The sequence below is a fragment of the Triturus cristatus genome, chromosome 4_1, assembly GCF_964204655.1.
Source record: "Triturus cristatus chromosome 4_1, aTriCri1.1, whole genome shotgun sequence".
In the NCBI taxonomy this organism is placed as follows: domain Eukaryota; kingdom Metazoa; phylum Chordata; class Amphibia; order Caudata; family Salamandridae; genus Triturus; species Triturus cristatus.
In genome coordinates this window covers 552,984,932-553,003,082 of record NC_140585.1, presented here as the reverse complement: position 1 = coordinate 553,003,082, position 18,151 = coordinate 552,984,932, and the positions used below count along the sequence as shown (strand labels likewise).

The following is an 18,151-nucleotide window of genomic DNA, read 5'->3' as shown; positions in this document are numbered from 1 at the left end:
TTCCTGGTGACCTGGTTCTGGTCCGGAATTTCGACCGGAAGACCCAACTGGAGCCTAGGTGGAAGTCGCCGAAGCTTGTTCTACTAACTACAAGGACAGCCGTGAAGATCGAGGGACGTAAAGGGTGGTTGCACTCGAGTCATATCAAGAAATTTTATGGACTACCATCTAGTGTGAACGCTCAACCCTGCATTCCCTCACAGACAGACTCAAAGCTCCCCTTGGTTGAACAAACAAACATTGAACTTTATAAACTAAAGTTAAGGTCTAGTAAGTCAGACAATTTGATTGTTTAAGTCCTCTCCAAGGTGAATCGGTTGAATTTGTCTCTGACATGTATCCTCTAGACCGGAATAGAGAAAGAAATCAACAGATGCAGCTTAAAAAGCATGCGTATTGTAAATCACTTCGTAGTCACTGCACAGTAACATTATTAATTTTGTTTTTTCTAAGTCTTCTGATCATCATTTCCAGCATACTATTGCACATGTATTACCCTATTCTTAAGCGTGCTTACAATGTAACTGCAGAACATTCTTTTAGCGAATTACCTCCGCATGAGTTGTCCTATAGATTTGCGCTGCGCAACAACACATTCATTAGTATGTTACATCATTCCCATCAGACCAGCAATGCCACAAATTGTTGGGTATGTGGCCGACTCCCTCCCTATCAGAACTATAAGGGAGTTTTGCCCCTCTTTCCCTATCCGTTCACACACAATGGCTCCTGTGGAGCATGGTTTAGTTTGATTGATTCCCTAGATTCAAATTCTGCAGTTTATCAAGACAACTGGGTATGGGGAAACCTGAACCTAGTTTTGCTTAAAGTCTGCTACCCTAACCAGGAGGGACTTCCCAAAAGAACAGGAACTGATCTAGAAAATGAAGTATATGGATTAGGTAATTTTACACTTAACCTCATGATCCTGAACGTTGAATCTGAAGCTACACCAATCTTGCCCGCCATGTCAGTATTCCCAGTAAAAGGGGAATTATGTGTAAGAAAGAATGGTTCCATACACATGGGCCATAGTAAATGCGCCACTGTAATAAAATTCAGTGATCAAGGCAAGTCTACATTTAGAGCTTCCCGTCATTCCTACTTCATATGTGGCCAGACCGCATATATACGTCTACCTCTAGATTGGGATGGTACCTGTTACATAGCATTCCTTCTGCCACCTGTTTTCCTAGCTCCTCCTGATTATCACAGAAATACCCACTTAGTACACAATAGACAGCAGAGAGATCTCCCAATTGTCGATTACACTGAAACAGCATGGGAGCAATACACAGATTTCAATAAAGGTTTCTTTCCCTATATAGGTACAGTCACTAATAGTAAGCGGATACGTAGATTAACTAGAACCCTTGAAGCAGTAGTGAACGAGACTACTTCCGCCTTACGCAATTTAACAGAAGAGCAGTCTGCTATGCGGATTGTTGTGCTTCAAAATCGTCTTGTCCTTGACGTCATCCTGGCCGATAGGGGCGGAGCTTGTAGGGTCATCGGATCAAGTTGCTGCGTTTTCATACCAGAAAATTCACCGTCAGTATATAAAGCCATAACTCGCCTTCATAAGATTATGAGCCAGATACACCAGAGTCCAGGCACCTGGACTTGGTCCGGTTGGTTTTGGAGCGTGTTGTCAGCCTGGGGATGGAGAATCCTATCCTTCCTAGGTATTGGCTTTCTCATACTATTCAGTTGCTGCTTATGTCTACAATGTGGGCCAGCGATTTGTGGTCTGTGTGCCACATCGTGTATCCCACATCCAAGTTTTCGTTCAAGATCCCGGAAGAAGAAAGAAGAACAAATGATGCTATATGAACAGATCGATGGATTGATGAAGATCGATATCTCCTGAGGGTCCGTAGGGGACAAGGAGGGAATGAGGAAATATGAATTTTGTGATCAGTTATGTCCCCTATCGTAGACCCCAACGGCTCCATGTGCATGCTATAAGTACATGTATGTTCCCTCCAGTTCCAGTTTTGAAGACGCAAATATATGTGCGTCCACCGTCAACATGTCCTCTTTCAGATCCGCCATGAATGGGTCAGATATTCCATTCCTAAGTATGAAAGGCCACCGACTTTATGTGGTTCACTTTCCACATTTTACAGATTCAGGCGAGTAGGCCCTGAATTCTGTCATCAAGCCTTTTCCTGCCTTCTGCCTCTGAAAGCTCCAGTCTGAGCCTGTATCTGTATCCATGAACTTTGTCCTACTCCCTGCGCGGCTAACGGTGCCTGATCCAGCCTGTTGCCTGCCAAAAACTGTATTTCACCTTCAAGATTATCTGCTCCGCTCCTCATCCGATACATTCCTGTCTAGTAGTTTAGGTAAACATTCCTCCAGCTACCGTGCAAAGGGCCAGGCCTCGCTGTCCTCATGCAAGTAATTCATAGCCCTGTTACCATGGAATATTCCTACCCCCTCGCATCTCATGTAGACACTTAGACGCTTGTACACGCACTAACAGTCAGTATAGAATAGATTCTATCCTAGAGACCTTTCCTTTTGGATAACACAGTTCTTTAAACATAGGATATTAGATATGATTTGGGATTAGGTTGACATGACCCCCCAGACTTCTGTCTCCACATGTAGAGCTAAATGTCAAGTCCCCTTCACCCTCTAGTTGCACGTCAATCACACGTCATGCGGCTGCGCACGCATCTCTGCCAAATATTTCTGCTGACATTGCAGGATTCTTTTATGGATCCACCCACTTGTGACATCATGTATAATGACGTTTACTAAGTTACGCCTATATGTCCGCCTCTATTAGTTACGTATGCACATTTTATCTGTATTATCAGCTGTTACGCCTCTTGCATCTGTTACACTGTAATGCATTTCCTATAAAACTAATTATCTGTCAATAATGTATGCCCTTCCTTCCTGAACTTTCGTGGTGATGGAATAGAAGCCTGCAATTCGAATTGTATTCCTTTGTACAGGAATAAAGCCTTTTAGAACCTCTAATACCACGGATTCTGCCTCTTATATTTACTGAGTTATTCTTACTAGACTTTACCGCATAAAAAATAGTACCGGTAATGAAATATTTACCACAATGGGCCCAATTGAGTGTTGTGTGTGTGTGTGTGTGAGAATGTGTCGAGCTGGTAAACTCCGCTGCATCAGTGGTGGTATTGGTCGTGGTGGTGTTGTTAATAAAACAGGATTTTGAAAACAACCCATCAGGTGGCTTTAGTACAGATGACATGTAACACAGATGTGCTGTTGTCAGCTTCAGCCCATTAGCACAGAATTACGTGGAATTCCATGGTGGAGGTGGTATTAGTGGTGGTGGTGGTGGTATTGGTGGTGGTGGTGTTATTGGTGGTGATATTGATGGTGGGGGTATTGGTCGTGGTGGTGTAGTTAATAAAACAGACCTTTGAAAACAACCTGTCAGGTGGCTTTAGTACAGATGACATGTAACACAGATGTGCTGTTTTCAGCTCAGGCCAATAGCACAGAATTATGTGGAATTGGTGGTGGTGTTATTGATATCAGTATTGGTGGTAGTGGGGATATTGGTGGTGGTGGTATTAGTGGTGGGATTGCTGGTGGTATTGGTGGTTTTGGTATTGGTGGTGGTGATATTGATGGCAGTGGTATTGGTGGCATTGGTGGTGGTGGCAGTGGTATTGGAGGTGGTGGTGTTGGTGTTGGAGGTGGTGATATTGATGGTGGTGGTATTGGTGTTAATAAAACAAGCTTTTGAAAACGACCGGTCTGGTGGCTTTAGTACAGATGACATGTAACACAGATGTATTGTTGTCAGCTTCAGCCCATTAGCACAGTATTATGTGCTACCTGGAATTCACATGACTTAATTCGCTAATCATTTCTAAATCCATTTTACTTGAGGGGGTTGAAACAGACACGAGATAATGTCGGGTTAAAATGATTGAAAGCAGGCGCCCGTGTTACGGGGGCGGCCGTGCTGCTTAAAAAAAAACACAAGCGGTTTCAGCTGAAGCAGCGCATGTCCAACCAGCAGTAAGAGAAACTCCAAAAAGTAAACAGTGCTTACAGACTGAATAACAGGTCCAGTCTAACAACTGAAGTAAAAGGGCCAGTCGCCATGGGAGGGTACAAATGAAGACAAGGCCGTACTAAGGAGGGAGTAACAAACCTATTAACGAATCTGAAGGCAGCATTTATGAAAGACAATGACACAAGCCAATGAAAAATATAGGAGGAGAGTGGGCGCAGTTTCTCCCCCATACTCTACCACAGCAGTCTCAAAGAGCGAGCAGCGCATGCGCGCTGCCGCTAGGCTCGACCTAAAAAGGTGAGCACACTGGATTAGGTGAAGTGGCACAGTGATTGGAAAGTCTATTACTAGGCTGTACTAGATATTGAATGGTGGTTACTTTTAATTCAGGGATACAGACCTCCCTGGCACACAGGTCCTTAGAAAGAGGGGAAGACTAGGAGATGAGACCAGCGTAGGAGGAGGAGGAAGGACATCAGATGTTCAGCTAGGTGATTTAGGGAACTATCGAATCACGTACTGCCTAAAACATTTTTACAAAAAACACTGAAATATTATCAGTGAGACTGTGGTAATTCCCTGGACCAATAACAGACCTCTTTAATACATTATTGATATGGATTTGAATCAGATTATTTTTGCCCTCTGTAAAGACTCAAGTTTGAATAAGCCTTAAGAGTTTTGACTTTGAATTTTGTCGCAGGATGGTTGTCATTATTGTCCTAAGGCCGCCATCCTGTGGGACTCACATGGCCCCAATCCTTTGTCTCAACCATTCTAACTTCTTAGTTAAAGCTTTAACACAATAAGGCCATTACGTTGTATTAGCTATCCAAAGAGAGACCGGAAAGTATTGAAAAGGAAAGGTTTTCACCAATCTGCTTACAAGTGGCAAGTAGAAACTATGAATGCAGCATGAGAATATGAGGAAAATTTGAGGCATTCCCAGAATTCTTTGCTAGCTCTATCATCTATTTTCATAGCTTTCATCATGGCTCTAAACCCCCCAATGATAATGCCCCTTGTAAATTGGCCCCTGATTTGCACTGCCGCCCTCAGATTGTGAGTTTCCAGGATAAAGTTCTTCCATTTCCAGCACTGATAACATACTATTGTTAGTTATAACTAGGCATTGGTGAAACTTTATTTATGCACCTAACATTTGAGAGCACTCATTCCTGTACCTGCAGCTAGAAGTACCTAAAGTTAGTCTTGTGGTCAGATTGTAGAACTGTCCTACAACTGCTATAAACGAGTGGGCGGTCCAAGCCCTGGAAGCTCATGTCCTTAGCAACTACCAGGGAAATCCCTGCCCATTTTTCTGGTCATTTCATTTTAATAAACATTTTGCAGCCTGAACCTAAAGCAAAGTGTTGAGGTTTTCTTCAACAATCCTAATGATGACTGGGGCAGGGGGAATAACAGAGATACATGGAGAATGACTTCCGGATATCTTAGTGCAGCATTTCACCTCAGAGAAATCCAAAATGGTCAGTATGGCAATACTATTTCATGGCATGTGGGCTCCTCTCTTTCAGGATCATTATCAGAAAGGTACAAGACATACATTGTCACTGACATGGTCTAAACATCAAACAGTGGACAACATTCTCCTTCTTTAAAAGAGTACTACAGAAAATCATAGCCTTTACCACGGCCTGATTATTGCGGGGGGGGGGGGGGGGGCAGCAATTTAGTCTCGGATGGGTCCAAGAAAGGTTCAGATTCGAAATACAGAGGCACAATTGTCATTTCTGAGGTTGATAACGGAGGTTTTCAACAACCTCACACACTCAAGTGGTCATCTCGATGTCAGAGGCCAAAGAATACGTTTTTCTTAAATCTGGAGGTCAAAAGACAAGGCACACCAGTTAGTTCACGCCAATCAGGCAGAATTTAATCAGAAGAGACAGGGTTTAGGGGAATATCACCATAAAAAATCTTACATATCCTAGACCTTACAAACAGATAGAAGAAGTAGACAATGCTGTGGGCAGCAACAGGTCTTGCACAGCAAGGGGATCTTTTTTACAAAAAGTAATGGACTCCCTTTTCTTAGAATTGTGATACAGAGATGTACACTACAGGGATGTATGTCCTCGTGTACCTCTATTAGAGCCAATGGTGCAGTGAATTAGAGATAATGGGAATATTAATGTGTTCCTCTCTTTGTTTAGCATGGAAACATCCTTGCAAGTGCTGCTTGGAAGGTTGAACCTTTTCAGGAGAGTATCTGGATTTAAAGATAGCATGAACAGGTTGAAAATGATGAATTTAAACACAATTGCCCTAGATTCTCTAGGGTCCCTTTGACACAAATGCCATTTAGGTCTAGCAATATTTCCATATAATATTTAGGGGTCTAACTGATATCCACAGGTAGACGACCCCTTCCAAGATTCTCGAAGGAGATGGCCTAAAAAGTGCAGCAATGGCATAACCTGTTGATTTCCTGCATGAGCCAGGTGGCGACTGTCAAGAAGGCAATATTTGTTTAATTATATTGGCAAAAAGGAACTGGACCAAATTCACCAGATGTATGCTGACTTTAATGGTGGAAAGAGACACAGCTCAAAATAGCAGCTTGGATAAGTACATTGGACACCATGACAATCACTAATCTTGCATGTCTGAAACGATGTAAGGCTCAATATGGTGTCAGCTAACTACCTGCCCCCACTTTCAAAGTGGATTAGAGAATTTTTAAAACATGGAAAGAAGGAAAGTGCAAAAAATTGGGAATTCGTTCTCTACAAGCCAGATCAAACAATGTGTTTGCTTTGATGAAGAAAGATTTTGGTCTTAGAAAAGGCAAAATGTTTTGCTACACGTAGGGGAGCCACTTGGTTCATGTGTTGATTAAAGGGGGAATGGGGCTCTTACATCTTTCAAAAAGTTATTGCAAGGAGTAAGGGAACCTAAACATCTGGTCTTCTGAATATACAAGCTCCTATGGCATTTTTGGATATGGCATTTTTGGACAAAACATGAAAACCCCTCGAGAATGCGGGGAAGAGGATGCTCGAAGAAGAGAAGGGTTGGTAAGCTTTCCCTCCAAAGAGTAGGCTCATTTTAGGCAGGCTGATTTTATTTGTGTGGATGGAGAAGAGGGGAAGAAGGTAGCATATGACATTGGGGTGGGGAGAAGGAAGCATTGTCAACATCGTTTTCTGGTTTTTATGACTGTTATTCTTAAATGATAAAATCAAAAATACTATTTGAATGAAAGGAAAAGGTTATACTAGGATTTAAAAACTACTGACTTTGATTAAATTAATCATATATGTTACTAAGAGAGTGGAAGATTCCAGAACACTTCCTCTTAGGATCTGCCAGATAAACTACGTTATTTCTTTTAACACCAAAAGGTAACCACAGTGAAAGGCTTTACCAGGATGAAAATAGAAGACCATTCAGATGTACAGTTACCTCTACCATCCAAATAACTCAGTGAATACCAGGCCAGACAAACTCTTCCAGCATAAACCAATAAATTCACGGATTGATATAGGTCCCGCTTTGATTTTTTAGCTAAATGACAATGCTTACACCCCCATAATTCAATCCATCAAATATGAAAATATTTGCAAAGGCAGTATCATAGGATGGGAACAATTAACCCCTTATTAATAAAAACTGAGTTGACTATTCTCTGCATCACTTATCTTCCACACCACAAAATAAAACGTGCTAGTCTTGGCCAAAGTTGTGTAAATACTTGTGAATTATCTGTACATTTAAGCATAGCACTGGAGAGTCCCATTCCAATCTGCGTTCTGCCCCAAGTATGAATAATAATTCACTTGGATTGAAACCTGTAGACTTAGACCCTGAAAACGACTCCATCTTTACTCAAAGTATGAGCATCATTAGAATCTGAAATTAAGGTTTCTGGCATTAAAAAAAACATACACATGTATTACGGGGTAATTTTTCACAAGTCAGCAAGTGCAGAGTTAAGCAAGTTGGTCTTGGTCCTGAAACCAACAACATTTTTTGGTCGTACCACCAGTTAAGATTTAGATTAAAATCCCAAAATTTTGTAGCAGATTTTTACAGCGTCTTTCTCCAGGCAGCAAGGGTAGGCTGAATGTCCCTTCTGCTTGATAAAAGGCCAATCTTAAATTATCTGAATAGTTTAACTACCAACAAGTCACCTTTCCTCTCCAATGAAGATTGAGAGACCATTGTAGTGCTTGCTGACAAAAATCAATCTATCCCATTCTAGTTCTCATGCCTGCCAATATTGTGTAGGGTGCCTCAGACGTCAATCAGAGCAAATCTGGTTAGTGGAATAATACATTCAGTCCAGAGATTCTTGTTTCATCGCATCGTTACTGCACAGCGAAGAAGGCACATTAATTCTCCTACAATCGAAGACACAAAACCTCTTATCGGTAGTACAACAGAATAATGTGCCACCTGATACCTCCTAAGATGAAACACAATTAACAGTAGATATCACAAACAAGACCAAAAGGATAATTAAACAACCATTAAATGGAGATTAAAAGACAGGTCGCCATTTGATAAAGTTAAAATATATGTGCTTATGTCACTATTAGCAGATCAACTGATACAATGTCATCTGTAGGGACGAAAAAGTCCCTCACATGGTGAAAGATTAGAAACCCTGTCCCGAGTACTCTGGCTGCTGGTATTTGGATCCTTGGTAACGGTTTTTGGTCATCAGCGAACACGGATCATTCGTGTATACTATGACCTAGGCATGTCTCACGGACTGCAATCTGCTTAGAAGGGAGGTGGAGCGCACAAAGCACTAACCTCAAGTAGTGGAAGGCTACTACCTTTCCCGGGAATTAAATAGTGCAGGTGTAGCGGTGGCAGCATTAAGTATTTTTAGTGATCAAAAGAGCGAACAGGCCATTTATCCTGTGTCACGGTAGTGGTGCTTTTTGGCCCACTTTGGTAAAGTTCTGCTGAAGAGTCCTTAACTCACACTTGGCCTGCATTGGACTGTGTGAAGTGCTTGGATGTATGTATGCCAATGAGAAGGTAGTCCATCAGAAAATAGCATGCATGGTTGCATGTGCGCACTATGATACAAGTTATATTATGTTACTGTAGCTTATAGAGTGCACATCCACCAAAAGGTGTATTGGCGCTAGGTAACTGTCTCAGCACGGCTCGGACACTTATGATAGGCTTGCTTAAAGATGCATGTCTTCAACATTTGCCTGAACTTCCCATTTTTTGAGGGAGTCCTAATTTCCAGAGGCAGGCAGTTCCAGACATGGGGAGAAGTGACGGAAAACCGGACTTCTCCAGTCCCATTCCTCTTAAATTATGCAATCACTAAATAGTGTAGATGAGTGACCTAACATCCCATTTTGGGAGAGTAGTTATGGATCTGAGATTTAATGAAAGCTGGAAAATTCATGAGCAAAGCCTTGAAGATAGTGCAACATGCTTTGAACATGGATCTCTGTGCAACAAGGAGCCAATGAAGATCTCATCGTTTGATAAATGTGGCAATGTTTGGGAAGTTGATCGATCAGCTGAGCAGTCTGGTTTTGAACCAGCCCGAGCCTGTGCATAAGATATTTAGGAGGCTCCGGTAGACGGAATTGGCAGAGCCAAATCCTGACATGACTAAAGCAATTATTACTTGGACCGAAGGCGACAGTAGTAACAAATTTCTTTATCTTCTTAATTCTGTGAACATGGGAAAAGGAGAAAGATATCACTGAACCAATCTGCTGTTTTAAAGATAGCTTGTCGTAAATAATGAAGCCAAGACTTTTTACCGACTTCATAGTAGAGAGGCGGGACCCATCTAATTGGGAAAGAAGGAGGGACTCCAGAGGTCAAATCTGTTTTTGGTGACTATCTGTTTTGTCAGAGTTTAGTTTCAAGTGGATGCTATTAATCCAATCCCGTATGAACAGTGTGGTGCCTTGGAAATGCAAATTAGCATTAGGGGTATTATCAATCATAACAAGGAGCTGCATGTCATCAGCATAATTACAAATATTGGCTTTCATGTTTTTGAGAGAGTAAACCAGAGGACAGATATAGAAATTACTGAAGGGAAAGAGAGGAGCCTTATGGCACCCCACAATTCAGTTTTACTTCAGGAGAATTAAAGGGGGAAAGTCTAACTGATTGAGATCTGTCCTTGAAAGCTGCACCCTGCAACCCTGCAGCCCTGAAGCCCTGAAAGGGTCAGCCAAAAAAGTGTGGTCGACTGTATCAAAGGGCGCGGACAGATCGAGGAGTAGTAGGGCTTGAGTGTTGCCTCTATCCACCTCCTTTTGCATGTCATCAACTAAAGAGAAGAACACTGCTTCAGTCGAGTGCACTGGGCGGAACTCCTCTTCGCATGGAACAAGAAGACTGAGGTCTCTTAAAAATTAGCAAAGGTGACGAGCTACATGCACCTCAAGCAGTTTTGTCAAATAGGGGAGGAGGGAGTTTGGCCAAAAAAATTTCAGGTTGATGGGATCCTTACTTGCTTTCTTTTGTAAAAGGACCATAAATGCCTTTCTGAAGAAAGTACATACTATGCCTTGATTGAGAGACTGATTAAGAAGAGATAATGCCAGGCCTGTAGAGTGGGTAAATACCATTTTTAAAACATTTGGAGGGCAGGTATCACAGGGCGACCCTGATTTAACTTTTATCAGTAGGCTCATTAGGTCCTCTTTACTGATCTCAGGGAAGGATGAAAGGTTGCTTGTATTTATATCGCCAAATGAACTATTGTGCACGGGGCTAAAAGGAATACTATTTTTGATAGGCTCAATCTTATTAATGAAAAAAGAATATAGAGAATGGAAGAGGATTTGAGAGGGCGTGATATGTAAGGTGACAATGTCCAGGTCTGAAAGTTCAGAAACAAATTTCGGTTTAGATTTGTTGGGGGCATTCAAGATCTTACTAGTGAAAAAAACTAGCTTTAGCTTGCCTGGTTGGCAGTTTATACTCTTTAAGTTGTACAAATGCGTTTCCGAGATCAGGACAGTAAGTATTGCGCCATTTCGGTTCAGAGAGCCAAAGTTCAAGTTAAGCTATTTTCAAATCATTTGAGAACCATTTCTTGGCTTCATGGCGTCTTGTTTGTTTCATTCTGCAGAGGGAGGCATGAACATTGCTAGCCCCCACTAACCATCCTGTAATTGCTTCCTCAAAGTCATCTATAGCTTCCTTCGGTGATAGCAAGGATTTTTCCATCTGGTTACAAAAGGACATCAGAAGGCACAGTGCATCAAGAGATAGCACGTGTGGTTGCATATGTGCGTTGGGATAGATTGTTGCCTCTGAGAAGGTATAGTGCATTAGGAAATAGCAAGCATGGTTACAGGTTCACACAGAGCTATATGTGGGCCTGTGAGTTGGTATCTCATGTAAGAGATATGGTGCAGTGTGGCACGAGTTTGCTGGGATGTATGAATGACAATGCTAGGGTACAGTGCAATGGAGGCTGCACACGTGTGTATGCGTTCGCAAGTAGTTGTGTGGGTGCTTGAAATGGACACAACAAATGGAAGACACTAGGTCCCATTTTGGAAGGCCCTCAGCCTGCTGGAAGAGCAGGGAGAGGCAGAGGTTTCCCCAGGCAGATTTGTCAATTGCTGCATTCCTGAGAGCTGGATGAGACACCCATATTGGATGAAGGAAAATGTGGGCTCTTTGTTGCACATTATTAGGGCCTCTTTGACTCTGAATGGTTGCCGCTGGTCAAATGGGGCCTGTGCACATCTGAGTAAAGAGATAGGGATGATAACAGAATCAAAAAGAGTAACGTCACGTGTGGTTACCTTCGATTGCGGGTTGCCTTGCGGGTGTGGTTTTTCTATGTTGTTGTGTGTGTATAAAATGAAACCGTATTGTGGGCTTAGAGTCATGTGGCCCACGTCGTTGATGCCTCCTGATTTACTTCTCTGCAACGCCAAGTGCCCTTTTGTAAGTTTGTCAGGTGCTCCTGTCACTCTAGCGGCCGGCTGGAAGGTTGTAGGCCCATACTTGTATATACTTGAGATTGCAATAAACGGTTTCCAAAAAAAAAAAAAAAAAGAGTAACGTTCTGGTCCTTTGATAACCTTTTGCTGCACATATCACTGAGGCGGACACCTATGTATGAACCTCTAGTCACTCCCATTACCTGTGTTTGGAGCTATCAAGATTGAAGACTGTCCTGCTGTGATAGACTGCTCTTTAGAGGAAGAGCACAAAAAGGAGGGGACACTTTAATGTGGGTAAACTCCAGAGCACAAACTTCAAATAAACACTATATCAACAGTGTGTGGGGGCTCTGTGCATGTGCTTTACAAGGGGGACTGAGCTCCAGGGGGCCCCCTCGGACCTGGAAGGTCCCTGGTCTGAGAGGTCCAGACTGGATCCGGAGTGTGGGGCACCATGCATGTACTTGGCGAAGGGGGACCAAGATCCAGGGGGCCCCCTTGGCACTGGCAGGTCCCTGGGCTGAGAGCTCCGTACTGGGTCCAGAGTGTGAGGGGCTCCGTGCATGTACTTTGCAAGGGAAGACCAAGCTCCAGGGGGCTCCCTTCTGCACTGGCAGGGCCTTGGTCAGGGAGTTTTGGACAGGATCTAGAGCTTGGGGCCCTGTATGTACTTCATTATGCCACTGGGTCCCTGCTGGAATCTGGCAAGCCCCTTCCCCACCTGCACGTTGCTGCTCCTGAGGTCAGCACATTACTGTGAATTCTGAGAGAAGTCGGAAAGGATGAGGCGAGCTTTGCTGCAGGGTGGAGGCATCTACCCTCCACTTGAGCCCTGGGCACAGGTGCCTCTGCTGTCACCAAGGCCAGGACAGACCTCTAAAGAGTGGTCTCTACCCCTGCCTGTGAGGACCTCTCATAGGTGCCTACACAGAGGCCTTTGCTTGGTTAAGTTAATATATATATCCCTGAATTAAAAAAAAGAGTATTCAAGATCAAAATCTGTGTATTTTCAGAATAAGCGGATGTTTGGAAAAAAATGGTTGGTTTTTCAAAATATATTTAAATCTGCTGTTTGAGTGAAAAACAATGGTGGGGGTATTCCTAATAATAAAAAAAATCTAAATGCTTCCCTTCTTTACCTCCACTATCTATTTCAATTCAAATAACAGTAACATGTCCACCACTCAAATTAATTTTCTTATTTTAATATACTAATTCACCACTAACACTGTATGAGTTCCAGAGTAGCGTGCTACTCGTCGAAAAAAGTACTTCAACCCCCCCAGCTTGGGTAGCAAGCGCTAAATAAATGCAAACCCTTTACCTTCTCTATCCCTCCACTAGCCTTCTCAATTCCAATAACTCATTAACATATCCACCACTCAAATTACTTTCCTATTTTCACTATTCTAATTCACCATTAATCCTTTCTGGGTTCCGAAGTAGCGTGCTACTCGCCGAAAAAGCACTTCAACGCCTCGTCAGGGGTAGTAAGCGCTATATAACTGCAATTACAATACAATACAATAATTAACATAATTGGTTTTTAGAACTGATAAAAGCCTTCCTCTTTTTGGTCACGGATCGTTGGTATGTGTGCACTATGAAGACGAGAGTGATTTAACAGCGTGCCTGGGTGACTCCTAGTAAGAATATATAAATAAAATAAAAGAACCAAGGGGAGAGGGTACTTTAGTCCAGCACACATGAACATCAATTAAAACAAATGCTAATAAAGATTCCGAGTACAGTGTAAAATGGCATAAAACGAATTAGGTGGGACACATGCTGCGGGATGTCCATTAACCGGGAGCAATGTCTTGAGCAGCTTCAGTCTCCCCAGTGATTTATAGGGCTCTCCAGGTTTCCAAATTCATACATGAGTAAATTATAGCCCAGGATTTTTACGTTGCATTTTGTTATTTGTAGTTCTTTAATCCCATTATTAAATCAGGACTGCAAGTACTAATATTTAAAGAAAAATCCTGAACTGGATGAGCTACTTCTACATGATTGAAAGCTCTGGGATTAATTAGGTGAGTACAATGGAGTAGGCAAAGAACAACCGAAGGGTAGGAGGGCAGCGAGAGCACGAATAGCAGCTCAGCATCAGGAGACAGTGTTAAGTTGAACTGGTCTTTGGGGCACCACCCCCATGCCGTCCCAAAAACAGTCCAGCCCAATTCTCAGCAGAACAGGGGCGCCAATCCTGCATTGGGGAGGTTCTGGTACCTGCGAATGCTGAGCTTCCGGAAAAGTGGGTACCACACCGAGAACTGACAGTGTAACACTTGCTCCTTCTTCATGCTGCTAATGCTGTACTAGCACCGGAAGCAACCGCTTCAAGCACACCCGGTGCACCATGGACACTAGACCTCGGCTCTACACCGTTCTTGTACGGCAGTATTTACGTCCCAGTTTGGGCGTTTGGAATCCCTGATGCGTGTTTCACTACCTTGTTGTCGTAGCGGCATGTCGTGCACAAAAAAAAACCGAATAAACGGGAAATCACGGAACGTCCACGAATGCAGAACACAGTGATCTGAAACGCAAAAGGGATAGATGCCGAAACCTGTGCATTCCGAACAGGGCGGCCATCTTGGAATGGAGCGGTTTCTTCACATATGTTTCATTGGTTTAAGTAGCGCAGGACTCAATGCAAGCCTAATTGTCTCTAGAGCACGGGCAATGAGGTGGATGGAATACGTGCCGACGGATATAACGGAAGATGATAGAATGGTATAGATATTCTGGTCTATGTTCCATATATCAGACTCAGTGGTCGAAGTGCAGGAAAAAAAGTATGGGAACTGTGACGCTGCGTGTAAGGGGGCGGGGCAAGGGTGGGGGGGGTGAGTGAGTGTGGGCGTGGCTAAAAAAACACCAAAATATTCTCTACGTTTTTTCAGTCTTTCACCTTCTGGTAACTACATATAAAATAACACACAGGTTACATGACAATTAATATGTTAATCAGTGGGAAATACACTATCTTACAATATGAAACCTCTATTAGTTAATGCACTGCACCAAATCCTGGTTGATGCAATGGAGAATAGCGACTTGTGTATGGTTAGTGCTATGGGGTCTCAATCTGTGATAGAAAGCACTGCGAACGTGCAAGACATTATTTCAAACTTGCTTTACACACAGTATAAGATAGGCTGCTACAGACTGCGCAAAAAGGTTTAAGATAAAAAGTGTTACCAAAGTATAGATTTTTTGCAGGGTGTACATAGTGCATTTTTGTTATTTTTTACAATTGTCTATTAAAAGCACACAATTAAAAATTTGCTAACATTCGTGACAAGAATTTTCAATTCTATTAAGGACAAGGAGGCGAGGATTATGCTTTCTCATTTCTTTACTAGAAATGCTCAGCAGCCAATAAAAACACAGTATATGTAACAAAAAACTACAATACCCATAAACACTAGGGTATGACGTATATAATCATAGAGTCCACAGTATAAAAGCTAATATGGCAAGTACAACATCTTCTTTCTTTGGTGAGGAGAACAGTTCAAATAGAAGGAAACAGATTAAGAGTCACGATAACCAACAGGAGGGACCACCATCAGTAGCCGCAGGAATCCAGAAGGAAAAAACACCCAGCACTGGAAGGCAACAGGACCCCGGTAGCCGAAAGCCATCGGATGCAGAAGAAACCAGAAGAAGCAGTAACATCGTCACTTCGGGTCAGAACCTGAAAAGAGACAGACTGCCGTAAAATACATCCAAAATATAATAAAATATAACAAGGGGGGGAACAAATATCAGAGAGCAATACATATCAGAAGATATATAGTATATATGCAAACATCAGTATAAATGCAAATAAATACATCAGAAGAAACAAAATGGGTGGGATAATCCTCGCCTCCTTGTCCTTAATAGAATTGAAAATTCTTGTCACGAATGTTAGCAAATTTTTAATTCTATGTCAGGACAGGAGGCTCCGATTATGCTTGTTCAAAGCTTATCCACCACTACTGAGGCAACATGATCAATAGGTTTATAATAAAAAGATTTAAACATGGAATCAGAAGACCAATCTGCGGCCTTCATAATGTCAGACAAAGTAACACCCATTGAAAAAGCTTTAGAAGCCATAGCTCCTCGTGCCGAATGAGCACCAAAAATGGACACATCAATACCGGCTTCAGACATAAGCCAGCGAACCCAACGAGCTAAAGTAGCCGGGGTAACAGGACGAAAGGGTTTCTGCAAAGCAATCAACAGTTGACCCTGTAAATCAGAACGTAAAGAAGCAGTACATACCTCATAATCCTTGACGCATTGGACCACACAAAGGTTGGGATGAAGAGGAAAAGAAGGATAGGAAATTAATGAAGTATTCGTTTTGGTACGACGAGAGAGGCGAAAAGTGACACCCTCAGGAGTAAAACAACGACCAGCCAAGTCTAATGCCCGAACATCAGACACCCGTCGGCAAGAGATAAGGCATAACAACATGGTCAGTTTGGCTGACAACTGTTTGCGGGAAAGTAAGGAATTGGAAGGCCAGGCGTCCAAAACCTTCAAGACAATGGAGACATCCCATAAAGACGTGTATTTAGGACAAGGGGGATTCGCCAGGCGAATACCCTTGAGCAATTTAGTAATCAAAGGATGTTCCCCAACAGGTTTTCCCTCAAGCGGACTATGGCCTGCCGAAATGGCAGAACGGAAGTTGTTTACCGTCCGATAAGCTAAACCTGAAGAGGCAAGAGAAGCTAAGAAATTAATAATTAGAGAGACATCCGCTGTAGCGGGATCAGCCTCCCGTTGAACACACCAATCACACCATCGTTTCCAAGAACCTGCGTAGCGTTTGTGAGTGTTGGGTGCCCAAGATTCACTGATAAATTTGCAAGCGTCGCGTGAAAGGCCTGGGACCGACCAACGGTCCCCGAAAGTCGCCAAGCCAGAAGACGGAGAGAGCCTGACTGGATCAGGGGATGCGGATTCCCGAGAGGGTCCAGCAAAAGATTCCACTTCTGGGGAAGAAGGATCGGCGCCGCACAACACATTTCCAGAAGAACTGGGAACCAAGCCTGAGCCCTCCACAGAGGAGCAATCAGAATCAGCTCTGACTGATAACGCTTTGTGCGAGCCAGGACTCTCGGAATCATCATGAACGGAGGAAAGGCATAGCACAGAAGGGCAGGCCAGGACTGGAGAAATGCGTCCGTGGCCAGGGCTTCCGGATCCGGTCTCCAACTGAAGAACCGGGGAAGTTGCGTGTTGAGGCGAGAGGCAAAGAGGTCGATGTGACACTGTCCCCAAAACCGACGAAGGGAACGAAAGATGCGAGGATGAAGCCTCCAGTCGCTGAAATCCCGAAGATGACGCGAATGCCAATCCGCAATCAGATTGTTGCGGCCTGGAAGATACTCTGCAATAACAGTGATCTTCTGTAGACAAAAGTGCCAAAAATCTTTGGCGATCTCCGCTAAGAGCTTGGACTTCGTGCCGCCCAACTTGTTGACATACCGAACCGCGGACACATTGTCCATGCGGAGAAGGATGCAACAATTGGCTCGAAGAGGCGTGAAGCAACGAATCGCAAAGGACCCCGCCAGGAGTTCCAGACAATTGATGTGAAGAGATAGTTCCTGAGGGGACCACCGACCCTCCGTTGAAATGGGACTGCACCGGGCTCCCCAGCCCCACCGGCTGGCATCGGACTCGATCACCATCTCCGGGGAAGAACCGAACAGGGCTCGTCCATTCCATGCTTCCATGTGGTCCAGCCACCACTGCATCTCGCACCTCGCCTCTTCTGAAAGAGGAATCTGATCGGAATAACGAAGACCCTGTTGGAGATGACGAATCTTCAACCGTTGTAATGCCCTGTAATGCAGAGGGCCTGGGAAAATCGCCTGAATTGAAGACGCCAAAAGACCGACTACACGAGCTATAGATCTCAATGACACAATCCGTTTGGAGATAATCGATACCAACTCCCGTTTGATATAACGAATCTTCTGAGTGGGTAACAGAAGCTGACAGGTCAGAGAATTGACCTGGAAACCCAGAAACTCCATCACCTGAGAAGGGATGAGGACAGATTTCTGCGGGTTGACAAGAAACCCTAAGGATTGGAGAAGATCGATCGTCCAATCGAGATGCAAAATCAATTTGTGAGGACAATCTGCCATGATCAGAATGTCGTCCAGATAGACAATCATGCGGAGACCCCGAG

At 43.4% G+C, this 18,151-nt stretch overlaps 1 protein-coding gene across 1 annotated transcript in view; it reads right to left on the bottom strand.

Moving 5' to 3' along the window:
- The window catches only part of CDC123 (cell division cycle 123), a 424,883-nt gene extending 410,362 nt beyond the window's left edge, over positions 1-14,521 (bottom strand). Inside the window, exon 1 of the mRNA XM_085652872.1 lies at positions 14,176-14,521. Within this exon, the coding sequence (XP_085508998.1) occupies positions 14,176-14,249 (74 nt within the window). The 5' untranslated portion in view covers positions 14,250-14,521. The remainder of the gene's footprint in view (positions 1-14,175) is intronic.
- Positions 14,522-18,151: the final 3,630 nt, after the last annotated feature.